The 18,787-nt window shown below is 35.7% G+C and overlaps 1 protein-coding gene across 1 annotated transcript in view; it reads right to left on the bottom strand.

Moving 5' to 3' along the window:
- The window catches only part of USH2A (usherin), a 386,799-nt gene that overhangs the window by 278,310 nt on the left and 89,702 nt on the right, over nucleotides 1–18,787 (bottom strand). Inside the window, exons 17-21 of the mRNA XM_054061157.1 lie at nucleotides 15,126–15,620; nucleotides 13,164–13,436; nucleotides 11,550–11,707; nucleotides 10,117–10,261; nucleotides 110–340 (exon numbers count right to left, since the gene is read on the bottom strand). Of these exons, the coding sequence (XP_053917132.1) occupies nucleotides 110–340; nucleotides 10,117–10,261; nucleotides 11,550–11,707; nucleotides 13,164–13,436; nucleotides 15,126–15,620 (1,302 nt within the window). The remainder of the gene's footprint in view (nucleotides 1–109; nucleotides 341–10,116; nucleotides 10,262–11,549; nucleotides 11,708–13,163; nucleotides 13,437–15,125; nucleotides 15,621–18,787) is intronic.

Genomic DNA, 18,787 nt, shown 5'->3' with positions numbered 1-18,787 from the left:
TGAAAAACTATGGATTTTACCATGAAAATTATATAGAATACAATAATAAATGGTAAAAGAAGTGCAGGGTACAATTGGTATATTTTGTAAGCCATTTAAACTCATTTACCTGTAAAGTAAGTATTGGCAGGGAGAGTTGAACTAGCAAATCTGTAATATCCATTTCCTGGGAAACGGATCCCTTTCATTACTTCTGTACTCCATGTAGCTAAAGACGTATCCATCCTTTCCACTTGGTAGATGGGAGAAGGCCCATTAAGTTCTTCAGGTTCATTCCAATATATCTTTACAGTTGTGCCGTTTATTCCTTCAACTTGAGGGGCACTAAGTTTTATTGGAGCTGTGAATAAAAGAAAAAAAATATGTAGGTATCATTGTACACAATATTTGGGAAATTATTTATTACGTATAATATTTTTGTAATCCTGCTTCAGTTTCTGATCACCTTAAGAATAAACACAGATATCCACAGCAAAACCAAAAAGAGTAAAACTAAACCAAACCAACTCCAAAAAAACCAGTCTAAATCTTTACAAGAACTTACTTTCAGTTCCACAAGAAATACCTTATTTGTTTACTCAGGCTTTGGATAAATGTCTATAGTATGATACCTAAACCAATTTTTTTTCATAATCTTTAGGAATCTGAACCAGCATTTTTGGAAAAATTATATTAGTATTCTTTCCTCTGTTAGCCTCTTGTGCCATACTAACAGTAAGCACATATCTGTTTGACTTTCAGCATTGGATCTGAGTGAAAGACCAAAGGAGAATCTGAATAGTTGATTAACTCTTGTCATATCTCAGCAGTATGGTACATGCCAACAGAATTCCTTCATCACTGAACTTTGTCAACAGAAGCAGACCAGCTATCCATCCACAATACTGAAGGCCCATCAGGTTGTTTTCCTCATGGTGCAAACATAAGATGTCAGCATATGTTGAGATAATCACTCAGTTCAAGAAAATGATCCTCTCCAACTTTTCTCCACCAACACTCTAACAAAGTAAGACTTCATACAGGATTGTTTCCACAAAGGTATCAGCATAAGATAGTTTTATGCTATTGCAACGTTCCTCCTACCATGAAAACCAACACTGTGATAGTATTGACCACTCTATAGCTAAGTTATGACCACTTTTTTTAATTTTTTTTCTCTAAATAACGTACAGCAAGCCACTGGAGGGCAGCATGACCTGTTTGGATAATGGCATGATGGCTGCACTGGTGGGAGATAAATGGACCATCACTGAAACAATAAAAGATGTCATCTGTAGAAGTATGAGAATTCTCTACTACATACAGAATCTATATCTGCCTTATCTTGCCTTTTCCTTTCCTTCCCTTCCCCTTCTTTCCCTTTTAAAGAAAAGAATTTAACAACAGAAACTTCATTTGTACCCAGGAAGTGAAATATGATGACAACTTGTAAAAATTACTTGTTCTCATAATGACATAGTAAAGAGCAATAAACGATTTTCAAGAACAATAAAACTTGAATTAAAATATAGGCCTTTGAAATCTGACATATTACTTCACATAGATTCACATATAATTCACAGAATTGTACATAGTGTGAGCTCTTTAAAGAAGAGATTGCTTCATTTAGAATGAATTACTAACATCCTTTTAAAAATGTGTGCATTTTCAAGATCATTAACATATTTTTCATTTTTTTCAGTTTGTCTGTAGCATGTTGCTGTATTTTTTTCTTCCTTCTTTCTCCTTGCACCCCCCTAACTTGATAAATATTCTTCTTTGAGAAAGCAGGGAATGGGGAACTGGGAAACTGCCAATGACACTATGTGCTGTAAATTCCTGCTTAGGCATCATTTATGACTTCACAATCTAATTAGTATCTCATGCTATGGTAGAAATTTACAATGTCAAAATTGAAGTAATGCAGTGTGAGGTCATAAGCTTCCCTGCATAAGTAAGACACGGCACTAATGAATTGTGGTATTAATGCACAAGTTTAAATAGAAAACATGGCTTAACAATCAAAACTTCACCTTTGGAGGGAACTAGTGTACGTCAGCATTTTAAATGCGAACATAAGAGGTTGAGCCCTCCAGTTCAGATTACTGATGGTAAAATAGAAACACTAAAATTCATTATTTCTAAAACACATACAGCTAACTAACACTCATGACAATAACTGTATCTTCCTTTAAAGTCTAGTATTAATAAACGACAGTTACTTCAACCATAATTATAGCATCTCTGATACCGAAACCTGAAGCTTTTATGGGGCTTATGCAATTAACTACTTAAATGCATCGTAACACTTGCTTCTCTGACAGGGAAGTATTGATTTTTTAATCATTTTCAAGTCTCCTCTAGCACAAATAAATGTACTACAGTTACAGTTAATGCACTGTGTACACGCATTAAACACTGGCATGACACAATTTATTATTTTGTAATATATGGAACAGAAGCCTACCTTTTCAGAAAGTAACATCCTTGCTATAACATTAGTGTTTAAACTACAGTCTCGTTGATGCTTGAGAGTTCTTGTGCATCAAGACAGCAGAAAACTGTACGTAATAGGTTACCCAAGTTAAAATGAAACAGAAAAACAAACTGCACAGAAACAGAAAGGACTGAAAAAAAGTCTGTAGCAGTAGCCCAGCAGGGTACTAAATGCTGAAATTAAAAATATTCAAGACTAAACCATACAGTAGATATTTTCCTAAAGGTGTCACTGTGGTACCTGTAGCTACTTTCTGAAAGATTAGTCAACGGTATTTTACCTATTTAATTTTTTTTGTGAAGTTCTGTAAAGATACATCTGTCAAAATAATAAGTGTACTACGTTTTAGTGGATTCAAAGTCACATTTTGTGTTTTTTAATTATGTAGTTTTAATGTCTTGCTATATAATACATATTTAATATATTATACAGCTAAAACAGTATTTAAAAGCCCATGATTGCTGCATGCCATTGTGTAGTGGAGGGCACAAAAAGACCTATAAAGACAGATGGCCCATACAGCTTATGTTGAAGTCATATATCTAAATATAGATGTTGCTACACAGGTCATTACAAATAAGACTTTCCCATGTGTGTATGCACACACATGTACACAAAAATGAAGTTGGTAAGTAAAGAGCAGTTAATTTTGTTTTGTTTGAAATAATATCATTTTAGTTTTAGACTCAAAGACAGATGCCAGCATTTTGCTCTGAACAGATGGTAATTCCATCTAATAGTGCATCTCTGTATTAGTAAGGTCTGTTGTGTATACAAACAGTAATAAACACTAGGTGAGGATCAAAATAAATTTTAATTGTTGACATTAAATTCTGGCAGCCATGGTTCTAAGGATACTATACTCCTTTCTCAAGTCTGTCAGGTTTACTAATACAACTGCTAAAGCTTTTCCATACTCCACCACATTCCAGGAATAACATATTTACACTATGGCTAAATTTAACAGGCTTACATATGTTTGAATAACTACTGCTCAGAATACTCATATTTGTGCACTCCTCCCTCAGAAGCCTTCAATTTGCCACTCTGAATAGTTCAGGAAAGCAACAGTAACAGAAAGTATACAGTTTTGTATAATTGTTCAGTTGAATTCAAAATGCACACCTACAAATCAAAACAGAAACATCTGGCAAACTTGAGGACAAAACACTAAAGAAAATCTATTTTTCCTGATCTTGGAGTTTACCTTGCAGGTAAAATTACATCACTCACTTTTCATCATCCATTTCATTTTTACTACAAGTTACTAGTCAAGAGGACCAAGAGATTGCCATAGCATTTCTGATATGATCATTTCTTTCTCTGCACTTCGCAACAGTATTAGTCATTTCAACTGTAAATGAGTCAAGAAGTAACACTTATATCTTCCAACAGCAGTATTTTGCTTTTTAGAAGATTCTTCAGAGTCCATTTTGAACTCTTCCCCCAAAAAGAATAAAATCCACCCATAACGGACATCAAAAGAAAATTTAATAGCACAGGTATGTTACGATCATATTTCTTTAAAAATAGATGTAACACACAGTATTTTTTAAAAATCATGAAAAATATATTGCTTCCACCATATGGGACAACCAACGACTCACCAACCGATTTAAGATGCAGCATATTGAGCTGACCATATGTTACAGTGCTGTTGAATGGCTGAGTGATTCATGCCCGTCACATTCTAGTATATCAATTAAAGCTCCTTGAAGTCTGCATGATTTGTGTCTCTGTTATTAAACCCTGCTAATTCATCCCACTTACACATCTGTTATAAATCTCTAGGAGTGCTGCATGATTCATGGCAATCTGTGAGCATGGTACAGCAAATTCTTCTCCTTGTAATTAACAGTAAATTGTTTTACTGCCATGCAATGAATTTTTCAGTTATATTGCAAATGAACTCCTAAATGCACGGTTCTTTCCTAAGAACTGACTTATATCATTAGGCAATTAAAAAGTATTGCTTTGAACCAAAAGCTCTTAATCAAGAGGAATGCAACTTAAACATAGCTCAAAAATCTTGCAAATTTGACACAGAGGGAAAAAACCAAACTGAGCTATTTTCTGAAGAGCAATATGTGATTGGTAGGGGAGAAGAAACAAGTAAGTTTTGAGTCCTTACTAATTTCCTGAAACTCAGAGCGCAGTTTAACTACAGCTTGAACACTTGGCAAGACAAGTTCGAGCAGATATTGTTTATCTCAGAAGCTACTTAAGTCATCTGTCATTACGGAATTTCTCAGATTACTTTACACCTTTCTAATTGTAAAACAGTGTCTTTATTTTTGAAATAAATAATTGGATAATTAGCCAAGCTGAAACATCACAGGATTCCAATGCTGCTCAAGTGTTCTTGTCAAAGGTGAAGCAAATTCATTTCAGCTTTGCCTCTGCAGCTCTCTGAAAAGGCTTTGATTTTTTTTCCCTGCTACATTCTTGGCAGCAGCCTCAAATTCATGAGTCCATACATCAAGTCAGTAGTTTAACAACAAATGAAATTAAATTCAAAGAAGGGAAACTAATTGAAGGACAGCAACAAAAGTGTTTGGTAATGTGCTTTTTAATATGGCATGCCACATTTGCATGATAATTTTTCCTTTTTAGCATGGAGCAGAAAGTGACTAGCTTAATGAGGGATTATTCAAGACAGGAATGAACAAAATGCATTCATAACTAAGAACAAAGATTGTATTATGAAACGGAAACAGGCAACTGCCGAGAAGTAACTGGATGATTGGTTTATGCATTATGAATAAAAAGATAGAAAAATATTTATATTAGTATTCACTAATGACTATATATACAAGATTGTTGTAATTAAAATTATAAATTAACATATTAAGAGTGCTTGTTTAATCACTTTGGGTCCTATTCACAATGAAGAGACTTATGTACATGCATGCAAAACAATCTGTGTTTTCAGGCCACCAGCAAATGGCCCTCATATTTCTCTTCTGTAACAAAGGAAAATATACATTACTTATTACCTGTTTAATGGGTATTTGTGATTTCAAAATTGAGGCATAGCTTTTTGTAGAAAAGTAGTCTATGACAGGTATAAACAAATGCTGTATTGCCATGATAAATGAGTTGAGGCTTTTGAAAAGGGCTTGCACAGGACCTTATTCATGAACGGAAAAAATATACAAATTATTCAGATTGAAAGGCTAATCACAAAGAAAATGACATCAAGGAGTGTAAGACAGCCCAGAAAGCCCATCAGCATCATTGCCACAGCAAACCCAGAGGCAACCTCAAAGCCACCAATTCAACTGCTTGAGAAGTCTGCCAAGAAGCCAGATGCAGCGGGTGCTGGAAGGATATCTTCTAGAAATTAACTTCTGAACCCTGTAATTGCCATCAAAAGCAAAGGATCAGGAATATAATGTGCTGAGGTAGATGGTAGCAAACACAAAAGGGTACTTTGGTGTCTCTTAAAAAATGCTATTTAAATGAAGCTTTAAAAAATGAAGTTTAAAAAAATTAAGAAGAGCAAAGGAAAGACGAACTTAATTACAAGAAATGTGCTCAGTCACACAGTACTTAATGAAACATAGCTGTATAGATTGTTTAAGGTGCCCTTTGTCTCTCTGATTTGAGAGGGGTAACAAAAGCAATAGTACTAGTCCAAGCACTTGCATGGCTAATTCCATTCTGTTGAAATGTCAGAAATTGTTGGGGAGAAAAAAAATATGCTTCTCTACCTGACTGAAAAATTTGGAAAACACACCTGTTTTGTCTTGGTAGATGCTGCAAAGAATAACATAAGTAATTAATAGTTTTATAAAATACATTGTCAAAAATCACTTTTAAGGGACAAGGTCATTCCCTGATTGGTACCAACTAGTACAGTTCTATAGATTCCGAGGTACTAGCTCAGAATCCTACATGTGATAAAAAGGGCCTTTGAACACAGCTTAAGATCTGGTAACAACAACAGGCCGAATCTCATTCTCAAAAATATACAGTAATTTGAACTCAGTGGAATCTGGAGAAAGAAATATAATAAAATGTGACTCTAGCTGTTGAGACGAAAAAACTGTAGTTACTGTCCAGTAATCGCTTTCAATTCAATACATGCAGTTCCACTTGATGATCAAACTTCAAATTTTCAAACAAACTATTAAAAAAAGAACTTGCCTCATCTATCAGCCAAGGCATTCAATAGCATGTGCGCAATATTGCAGTGTGTAAAGATTGTGTAAAATAACAAATGGATTGTGGAATGCACATCCTTAGTTTAACATTCAAAATACTGACAGAAAAAAATGAAACATTTTTAATTATTTGAGTCTTTTTTGTATCCAAACATACCAAATTGAGGTCCTATTTCTGCTCAGTCACCTTCTCTTCGAGTTATAGACATGGGTTAAATCTCTTCTTCCATTACCTTGACATGCTTCCTTTGATCTTTCATCCCTATACTGCATTACCATGTAACATTGATCTTCTGACACTTTTTACCATTCTTGGAGATGGTCATGCATCAGGCATACCTTTCATTTATCACATCGATTCTTTTTCCTCGTTTCATATGTATTTGTGACAGCTTCCACTCAGCTTTTTTATGAAATAATTCATTTCTTACTAGTTCTATTTTGTTTGCTTCCTCACTCTTTCTCCTCACATTCTTCTGGCTTACTTGGCTTCTTTTATTACCATTTACAAATATCATGGATGTATATATAGGTGAGGAGATTTTCTGCCAGTTTGCCAGACGCAAGGACATATGGCTGATTTCAGTTTTCTTTCACTCTTCATCTGGAAAGCTACTCATGAGAGATTCCCAGTACAGATGTGTATACCGGATCAGATTAGAAGGGATCGACTTGTTACATTTGCCTCTGGATTATTTTAAACAATTTTAAGTTATACTTCTAAAAAAAAAAAAAAACACCACACTAAAAAGACTTCTCATCAAAAGATCTGCAGACTATTTCTGATGCTTCTCTTCACTTAGGTCTTACCCCTAAATCCTGCCCCTGACTGCAGGGGTTTTTTTCTCCCCTCTCTCAAAAACTCTTGGTTTTCTTCCTCCATACTTTTGTTTCTAATACTTTAATACCTTTGTTTCTGCCCTTATTTTTATTTGCTTGTTACACTATATAAAAGAACATGTTACCAGAGATAAAAGAAGGTATATTTGGAAAAGCATCTTTTTGTAGCTAGTCTTCAAATTAACCTAATGAATAAGAACAAAGCTTAAAAATTACTTGAGACTTCTAGAGGCAAATTTTAGAAGGCATTGGAAATTCTGAAAGGGAATCCCTTGTTAATATGCCTCAGTTGGACATGCCAAAATCAGAGTCATCAGGTTTAAATGCTCCATATGATAAAGCAGTATACTCCACACATGGCAGGAGTAGAAATGGTTTTCCATTATCCCCATCAGAATCAGAGAAGAATTAGTCTAATTTAGTATAACCTCTAGATCAACTTGGAACACAATTCAAAGCTCCTGGATTGCAATATGATGCAAGGGGACCACTGTGCTGGAGAACATTTCAGTCGAGACTTTCTCCAAAAAGCTCCTTTTGCCAGGGCATGGAGGGGGACTGGCATCCAGCCAGGGAGGCTGTCTCTGTGCCAGGGAGACATTCCTTCACAAAACAGAACCCCTCAACAGTACTAGAAAGGCAATTTTAATTTCATTTTGCACCATTCAGTGACACAAAAGAATATTAATGGACTAAGACCTGAGCATTTGTTTTTACAAATGACAGAACTGGTTTCTTCACTGTTGCAAGTTTGAGCTTGCCTTGATAGAAAAGACACCATACAAGTAATATTTCCTTTAAATTTCCTTTGGAAACAAAGACAAACAGAAATTTATAAAATCTAACATGCCCCAGAAACAACCAACCTGAATGGAGATTATTATATTATTTTCTCCAGAAAAAAACCCCGTGAATGATAAAAGATAAAATATAAAATTCCATGCAAAATTTAAGTGTTTTACTCTTTAGTTTGTCAAAATTTAAGACATCGTATGAACACGCTTTAAAATCACAAAAGGAACGCAATAGAGGAGTGATTCTTTGCTTTCTAGGCTTACAACTGAAAGCAAGAATAAAAGGCTATACTATAAAACAGCTAATAAATTGGGATGTGTCTGTTATTCTGTTTTGTATTCTCCTTTCTTCTCTGGGTATTAACACAGCCAGTGAGGAGATGGTCATAAACAAGCTGTCAAGCATAACCAAGCTATTGTTTCCAAATCTCTTAATAAATGTATAAATGGAAAGTTGGATTAATTGCAGTAATAATAATTAGTTCATATTTGTTTCCGCGGTTATCAGTACAGGTTGCAATGCTGTTCCTTGCATGGCTGCATGGTATGGGATAAAGTCATGCTCATACAAGTAGGAGGCTCTGTATAGGGGCCTGCTTGAAATTTTAAAAAGTAGCAGTACAAGGAAACAAAATAATTTTTGAAATTAGCAATTCAGCAAGAGAGAAGACTGACAGAACAACCTTTGCCCACTGAAATACACAGATGATATGATGAATCAAGGAACAAATCATCTATCTTCCACTTATGAACAAACAGAAAGGCAATTAAATAAATAGAGAGATAAAGAACAAAGGGCAGATTAGAGGTTATATTCCAACAGCTTGAATTCCACTTCAGTTCATGTATGAACTGAGCTCTGGGCAACTGCATATTTCTTAACTGGAAGCTCCTATATCTCTCCACTGATTAGGCAGAAGAGCTTTGATGGAGTTCAGGCAATTCAAATACAGCCCAGGGAGTCTAGAAAAACATTCCACCGTGGAAACTTTTTAGTTTTTCCCTTTGAGAGATGGAATTACATAAGTGAGGTAATTTCAAAGATCATCATCACAACATCAATATGACAACATCACTAACTGCTTAACTGAAAATGCTACTGTTGTGAAAATAATTAATGTGTATATGCCTGTATAAAAGGAAACCACAATGCTAAGCAGCCAGCTCTCCACAGGTGATCACAAGTATGTCACAAAGCATTAATTGCGAGTTCATATTTATAGTATTAAAAGACAGTATTATGATACTAAAAATATATATCAATATACATAAATCTCATAAATCTTAGAGGCTAAATAAACATTTTCAAAAAAGCAGACCCAAAGCATGTATGTTGCTTCTGACTTAGACACACAAATACACTATGTACATATGTTCGAGTTTACTAGAAAAGCCATGTAACTCCCCGTTCATGGGTTAAATAAAACATTGGCACAGCACATGCATTTTATATGTCATGCCACACAAACACAACATACACACTAAAAAACTCCAACAGCAAACTAAGAACTTCATAGCATCATAAATGAATGAATGAATGAGTTCAGTCACATTTGTGTACAGTTATCGTTTAAATAAATAGACAAAAAATATACATATCCATAACTTGTAACTGAGAGAGCAGTACACAAATCCTTGTGCCATAATAATGCACCTTAAGCCTTAATTGAAAACATTTTGATTTTAATCTGTCAAGATAAACAAATAATAATTAAGCAAGTCACTTTGTATTAATACAGCATCTACCCCTGTCACTGTGCATCAAACTACGATCATCTTAATGGTATTCATTAGTATACTGTGCGTCAGCTTTGCACTTTCATACAGATTGTTTCCTTACCAGCTGCCAAGGTTTGTCCCATGCCTGGCTCACTGGTTACACAACCAATTTGATTGCAGAGAGTAACAGTAAAGTTGTATATCCTGTAAGGTTTTAATCCTGTCGCTACATAGGACAGCTCATGAGCCTCAGCTATATGCAAAACCTGCAAAGAAAAGAGTTTGGAAGGCGACAATTGCTTAATAGTGTTTTCATACTTATTAATTGATCACATGTTCACTAATAAGAGACTTGTCTCTGAATTTGCAGATTCCTTCATCTAGCTGAGGTAAAGCTTGCAAAGACCAACTGAGGAAGAGGATTATTTTAGAAAATCTGAGCAAGCTAGGATTTAGGTGATAATGCTTCCCATCACACTGTTTTATGAGGTAATAAGCCAGTTCCAGAGTGGATAAATGAGGAAACAAAGTTATTGCCTCATAAAACTGTGTGATGGTGCGGCTACCACTACAAACAGTGCAGCTACAATCCAAAAGAAGAAGATGACACTATTAAGTAGTGAAATCTGATCACCATTGAATGAGTGACACGTTCAGCAGGTGTTAGGAAGGAGGGAAATAATCACTACCTACAGACATTTGAATCTTTACTTCAACATTATTTAAAATTATCAGAGACAGTACAACAGACTAAACTGATGTATTTTAGATAACTACTTTATCAGGTGTTTATTTAGATGAAAAATCTTGCAAACCTGTGACCAGAAGCAATTTACATTTATGTATTTTTACAACAGCCCCAGGAGCAATTGTATTGCCACTTCATAGACAAATTAACCGAGGCCCATCTGTGGTACCACTGAAAAGACAAAAATCAGCTCCAAAACGAGAAATACAATGTCCAAACACCAGATTCACTCCCACGTTCTGGCCACCTATCATGATTCTTTGCACATTCCTAAGCTTTTACCTTGTAACTACTGCCATAGCATTTGTTTGCCAAACCCCGTACTCAAAAATTACAACAGTATTTTAAAGTCATGTATTTAACTTTATAAAGTGGGGGTTCTGATATTTTAGGTTTCACCACTTCTAAAATTTTTCCATTTTTCAGGAAGCCAGACAGGTACCTTGTTAATGAAAATGCAGATTTTTAGAAAGCAACATGGCTTTAAGTATACTAGCAAATATAGCCATACAGAATCAAAACATGCAAAGCACAAGGCAATTTAAATGTTGTCAAGCAATCTCATCCCTCCCAACTTTGAATTTCATCCACTACTGAAAACAAATCAGCTCAGGAATGCTACTTAAAACATGCAAGTTGTGTATAACGTTACAGAGCACTCAAGACAAACTGATAGGCTAAAAGTTAGATCAGAGGATATAGAGCAAATGAGGAAAATGGTTCATCATAAGGTCAAGGAAGCCATCAGACTCTATCAATTTGATTATCATCAGTTAAAAAAAACTTAATGCAATTAACAGTTCTACCTGGGAAAAAGGTGGCAAGAACCTTTGATCTGTCATCAGATTGATGCTGTATCCTACCACTTCTCCTCTTGCAAAATTATCCTCAGGTTTTTCCCATGACACATTGAGGGAATATGGTGAAAGAGGGTATACTGACGGAGGTGGCATGAACACTGGGGCTGAAATGTAATGAGTAAAATAGCATTCATAAAATAATGCATACAATCCAAGCTTTATTACTGTATTTGAAAACACCGCTTCAGATAGTCTTGCCTTTTTCTTTTTAACCTCATTTTCATATCTAACAGGAATTGTCAGATTATTTTGATAGCATATAAGTACCTCGCTCATCATTCTCCTGTTTTCTACTCTAGCCATGAATGCAGAATAAAACTCTGCCTATGCTTTCAAAGATATACTAATCAGCACTAAAGTCCTAACCCCTGTAGCAGGCAGGAAAGTACATACAAATGAAAAAGTCTTGAAGAAAAGCTTCACGCAACCTGGGAAAAAACTGATAAAAGCAAAAAGTGTTCAATACTTCAACATCTTAAAAGCAATTTTGGTTGCTAAGCCAGTTTGAAATTAACATGTCTCTCACTTCTAACAAAACAGTTCCCCTGTCTTCCATAGTAAATCTGTAAAAGGATTGTTTGCACTGCAGTTAAATCCCCACCTGATTACTCCGTAATAATAGGACACCAACTCATAGCACTTCTGCTATGTACAAACAACCACACTAATGGACCTCTTCTCAAATACAATTTAACACTTTCATAACATACAGTATTTAAGAACAGATAAGCACAAAGACTCATTTTGAAAGGGGAATTAGTTTAGCCTGCTGTTTTGCAGGAGCAAATGATTGAGCACATGATTTTCAAGTTAACAGCAAACAAAAGTGATATAACAAAAATGTTTAACTTCAAAACATAGGTTCTATCTGCCTTAAGAAAAAAAAAAAAGATTTCTAATGTAGGTATTGAATTAGATAGCTGTTATTTCAAATAATATGTCAAGTGGCAAGTTCTTTGGAAAATCTGAACACAAGGGTCATAATAAGAGCCATTGTGAACTTGTTAAACTTTGGAGGAAAAATGGCCCATATTATAACACCTGGCAACCCTAAAAGCTTACGAAAAATTTGAAGCACTATACTCTTGAAAAGGCAACTCTCTTAAGTTCTTAAAAAAATCACTTTCTAAACAATTAAAGCCTCAGTTTGGGAAAACTCATTAGAATCTCCTTTCTGAATATACATACCTTCTTGGACAACATTGCTGAATCACACCTACTGTTAACACATTTGTGACAAAACCAATATGTTTTCATGTTTTGTCCCTTTAAAGAACACATAAATAACAACTGAGAAAATAGTGGAGAATTCAAACACTGCTTGGCTGATTTTGCAAACTTGTAGTTTTGAAATTTGGTTTAATTGACAGAGATTATTTTCTTCAACAGCAAGATTTTAAGGCAAAAAAATGGGTTTGCTTAACATGCTAAGTTCTGAGATAATCTGACCTATTTTTAATTAGTTAAAAAATGAGAATATGCTCCTATTTGAAGCATCACTAGACACACGCATTTTAATTGAGTTTCTTTTGTATCAAACAAATTCAAATCAATACTTACCAGCTTCTCCAGTTCGACCTGATATCCAGTCTGAAGATACGCTACCTGCCATGTTTACTGCTATCACATAAAATTCATACTCTGTGAATGGCTTCAGATCAGTGATTGTTGTACTGGTCTGTGGTGGAGCCAGAGCATTTTCATTAGGAGACTCAACAACTGGTTGAGGACTGAGCCACCCACTACTTTGGAAAACACGTCTTTGGGGAGGAAGAAAATTCATAGCTGGGTTTAATTTTTTTCTCATGTAAAGTTCATACCTTATAATTATGCCTAGAGAAGAAAGCAAGCCAGGCAAATTAGTGCATTTGAATGTTTTCTAGACTTCTAATAAAATTCTAAAGTCAATATATTTAATGAGCTAACAATCAATCAATCAACATCATAAAAAATACAACATAAAAAGATTTCCTCATTTCTACTATTTTCATCCAAATGCTCACTTTGGCACTCCCTGCATTAGTGTTTTTTTCTTCCTCTCCACACAATTTCAGGATTTCAAACCAAACAGCTGGATCACAGTATGAATTCTACTACCCTTACTGAAAGATGACATTCTAAACTTCTGATCAAATGTTATTGCAATTTACTTCAGGATTCTGATTTTTAAAGGGATATTTAATCTCTTAGATATTTATTTTTTAAGACAGTGAGTAGTGAATTTTTGAGTGTCAGTTTAATGCTATCCTTATAGGGCATACTACTAGATACGAGATATGCACGCGTGTGTGTGTGTGTGTGTCAGTTTTGCATCCATATAAACCTGTTCTGTACACAGGTAGGTATTACCACTTCCGGAAAAAAAAAGGTTCAGTATTGGGGTATGAAGTGATGCATGATCTAGATTGGATTGTGGAAGCAGTTTAACTGTAAGAGTAGACTGTAAGAAAGCCAACTGGAGATTTCCCAAAAGGAAAAGAGGAGAGACATAGCAATGCCAGGAGATAGTTAAATTACCATATAAAGTACATATTTGGGGCTGTATTCATGCACAGAACTGGAAAGGCTGCTTGTGAGAAACACCTCCCCTCTTTGTCTTTTGAAAGATTAGGAAATCTGATCAGATGTCCAAAGAAATATGAAGTTATTGCTTAAATCTGCCTGTGCTGTCAATTACATGCATGTAATAGCTATAGATTAAACTATGAGGAGTATATGCTGCAGGTTGAGGGACAAGTGCTAACATCAAATATCAACCTGTCTTGTAGGAACTGCCCCTCTAAATACACACAAATTCTTTTGTGGGCATTTTTACTATCTAATCTGGCTATAGCTGGCTAATGAGATGTTCGAACAGAAAGCTGAGCTCCCCATACACACAGATGTCCATTTTGGGAACAGATCAAAATGCTTGGTTTTGCATGCACAAATATTTGTGCATGTAAGTGCAGGTTCACAAAACTCCATTGTACATACATTAAAAGACAAAGTGTTTACCAATAAGATCTGTGGCATCACAAAGTATCCTACAACAGCTGGGTTCTCAGTTTCAAAAACCTAAAATATTATTACACAAGTCAGAGCAGCAACTCTTGGCAATCACCTAATCCCTAACAAAGTTATACTGGTAATAGAATTAGTTACTATACATGACGGATGGTTTTAAAAACAGACTTCTCTGTTAATTCTTAGAAATTTTTTTCCGTAACTGTTACCTGTTTATTTACTCTTTGTCAGGCAATATCGCCACATCTGTCTGAACTAGGCAGTCTGGCAAATTAGGAAATAATTAATTTTACTTAAAGTGTTCCATTATAAATGCAATTTTTGCTGCAACAGATGCCACTAACGGCTAAAATCCTTGACCCAACACATTCAGTTGACTCCAAAAGAATAAAACACACTCTGACGATTCATTCTCAGTTTGTGTCACATGGATAAGGATATTCTAACTAGATTTGAGAAAATGCTGCTTTTCCTTTGCAAAATCTTTGAATTACAAAAGTAAATACCATGTCCTACCATTCGGTTTCTCTGGTGGCGACCATTCCACAGCCAATTCTGTAGAGCTGATGGTTTCTATCATTGGTGGGTGTAGCCCTTCTGGAAGAGCTTGTGCAGTAATTACTGTTACTGGCTCACTCTTTAAGCAGCCTTCAGTAGTACAAGCTTGCACAGAAAAAACATATTTTGTAAATGGAATGAGATTCCAAATAATTGCTGAAGTTTCTAAGCCTTCATACTGACCACAAGGCTGAAGATCAACCAAGCCAGTACATGTCAAAATGTATTTCTCTATGGGCCCAGAGTCATTGGAGAGGCTTGTCCAGTGAAGTAAAACAGAGTGGTGACTAACAGGAAAGACAGGATTCAAATGCAAGTTTCCTGTGGGCATCCCAGACTTTGTTCTGTATGTCACTGAGGCACTTCTAGTAAAACCATGAACATTGCGAGCTTGGATGTAATAGGAATAGAAGGTATATGGAGATAACATGGTATCGTTGAAGGTCTGAACACCTAAAACAAACAGGGGAGAAAAAAATCGTATCAGTCTACCAACTCAAAAAAAAAAAAAATTGCATACTTAAAATCGTTCCAGCCCTAATCCAAGATGTAAGATATTTATGTAAGATATTTTGCATGCTCTTCTTGAGATCATTACGAACATTGTAACGGCTCAACTTTTTTTTTTTTTTTTTTCTTTAACAAGGGAAAAAAACCACCCCTTTTCCCTCTACTATCTTCCACTGCACACTGGCAACACTAGAAAAATATCTTTTCCACTTAATTTCTCCTAGTTTCTGCTTTAATCACGATCAAGATTAATGCAATTACCTTTTCATTCCTCCTTTGTTTGGAAATAATTATTTCAAATGTAAATCAGCACCAATATTAGTGGATGTGCTCAAAAAAACCCCAAACCATTCTGTAAATTGTCACACCTTTGTTTTTGATTAATTTCATAGTGTAAGACTGCATAGTTCACCTTTCCGTGGTTTCACTTACTCATTTCTAAAATAGTGCTTAATAGTTCATCTCTAAAGCATTTGATCTTGAATGAAAAGCTAAACAGAAGTACAAATAATTATTAAAAAAGTATATCCAAAGCCTATATTTATCTTCCTCATCCCCTTCTTTTCTTTACTCTAGACAGCTTTTTAGCATCTTTTTAGCAGCCATGACCGTGAATAGCTTCTAGGTATACCCTAGAAGCAGTTACACATCTTAGTCATAGCACAATATAAATTTATGTACAACCATAGCACCACACATTGTTTTGCCTTAAGAAATAGCAAACATTGAGTAATATACTACATGGTGGTGCATGGGTGCTCTTAAACACAGCTATTTCTAAGTCCTTTCTCTACGTCGATGCTGGCAAACCAGCCTTGAGTACAACATAAAGAGGAGGATCACAATATTATTAGTATTGCTAGATATTCAACCCTCGACACTGTAGTACAAAAGCAGCAGTGTCAGTCCAGTAATTGCTTACAAAGCTTCAGCCACCTATAGCAAACTTAGCACTGGAGTCCAACAATAAGGACACTGGGTAACCTCATCTTCACGCCTTTCAAACCCTGGTACTTCAGGCAAGGTTGCAGAATGGTTCTGCCAGCAGCAGCAGCAATGGTTGTGACATCCTCGTGCACTAGCAGTAAGCAGGCAAGTGATGCACCAGATTTCAGACTTGCTTGTGAGATTCAGGTGTTTCTTCTTCAGTTTTCAGGTTAGCATGCTGTCTGCAACTTGCGGTGCCAGTACTCAGGTGTAGAATTGTTGAGCCCTTTCTGAGCTGCATGGACACACTTGCCCTGGGTGAAACGCTTCTAGGCACAAGAGTGGGTACCATAGCCAATTTGACAAGTGTTAGACAAGACTGTTGGACAGGCTGGCAAGAATCCTCAGATTAGGAGCGTGACAACCAGTTGCTGTGAAGGACACCAGCAAGTAGGAGTTTGCCATGTATCCAATTTCCAATTTTGTGTCCAGAGAAAAGAAAGGCCACAGAGACAGTGTAAGTCAGCATGCTAGAAACTTGATAGAGCTGCACTTTATGGAATGATAGGATCCCTATCCTATGGACCTTTACCTCAAAAGAGTCACAAAGGAAAATAAAATACGCAAGCAAAAAAGAAAATAAAGGAAAAAAACCAGTGAGACTTCTACCAGCTGCAGCAAGTACCACAAATCCTTGTGAGAAGAAAAAACAAATCCTTGTGAGAAGAAAATTGCCTGAACTAGATTCTAGAATCTCCTCCCTCCACAACCCAACCCTACTCTAGAACCATATGCTGACCTGAAACCTGATCTAGAACCAACAAATGAGCTAGAACTTGTTCCAGAAGCAAGAATTAGTCCTGAACGAACCAGCAGTCCTGAACCAACCAGCAAGCTAAACCATGATCCTTCTCCAGAACCAGCAAGTGAACCAGAACATGAACTAAAGACAACAAGTGAGTTAGAACATGATTTAGAACCAAGTAAGATAGAATGTGATCTAGAACTGCCTCCTCACTAAACTGCCAACTCCGGAATTCATATATGCTCTTGAAACTACTACACCAACACCACACTAGTTCTACAAACAACGAAGCCCTGAAACCCAGCCTCTGGAACAGATTCAGACTCTGGGCCAACCCCAATTCTAGGGCCCCAGCTCTAACGTCAACAGCAAGCACATTAGCTTCCCCTACTCAAGTGCAAGGACTGGAACAGACGGATCACCCAGAATGCTGATATTGTCTGCCAGAAGACTAACTAGCACCATAACAACAGTATGAGAAAGTTCAGTGTTGGTGAACAATTATCACCAGATGGTAACTTTATTTCCACAGGAATATAGACCAGATAAAATTGAATAAAACCAAAAGCTAGAAGGTTCTAGATTCCTCAGGAGAACAGGTCCATCACATATTTAACTATAGAAATTAATCATTAGAAACAAGATAATTTGGGGTTGGATTTGTATAGTAACTTTGGGGGGGGGGTTGTTTTTTTTTTTACATTTTAGAGCAAGTATTTAATTTTATCCTCAAGACAGGGATTGGTATCTCCTCAACCTCTGGTTTCCCCGAGCAGTTAGGTAAACATTGTTCTAGTAGGGCAAGCTGCAATACTATCAGCCAGATCACCAGGTCAATTTAGAAGATTATTCTTAATTTTCCTTGGGAAGTTCAATGTTTCTATAAAACTCTCATTTAGCCATAAGATAATGTTCATCCAGTTGCACCCTCAGGGCATTTCGTAAGCATTGCAGATTCCACAGTATACTGTGAAAAAGGTAACATTAAAAGTTCTGACAGCATTAACAATATATTCTTGATATTAAAACACCAGCAGCACATGATTTCACATCATTAATTAGGGGGATTGCCAGAAAATGTCAAAAATGTCTTTTGAAACCAAATCTGTTTTTACAAAATAATTTTTTATTAAATAGAAATGTGCTAATGTTTCATAAATACTAAATACAGTCAGAATTATTCATTTTCTATAAAGTATGCAGGTTCAGTAATGAACTAACATTCTCAACAATACACTCAGCTTCAAACACATTACAGACCATAAACTTATGATGACCTAGTAGCTTTTCTTTTGAAATTAATTCATGTTTTTACTAAAGTTAGGCTTTTATATCAAATTAAGGAATTGGAATATTTTCTATTAGCTCTCTAAACATT

This window comes from Cuculus canorus, chromosome 3 (genome assembly GCF_017976375.1).
Source record: "Cuculus canorus isolate bCucCan1 chromosome 3, bCucCan1.pri, whole genome shotgun sequence".
In the NCBI taxonomy this organism is placed as follows: domain Eukaryota; kingdom Metazoa; phylum Chordata; class Aves; order Cuculiformes; family Cuculidae; genus Cuculus; species Cuculus canorus.
Note: the sequence above shows the minus strand (reverse complement) of the source record. Positions and strands in the feature narration are given on the sequence as shown.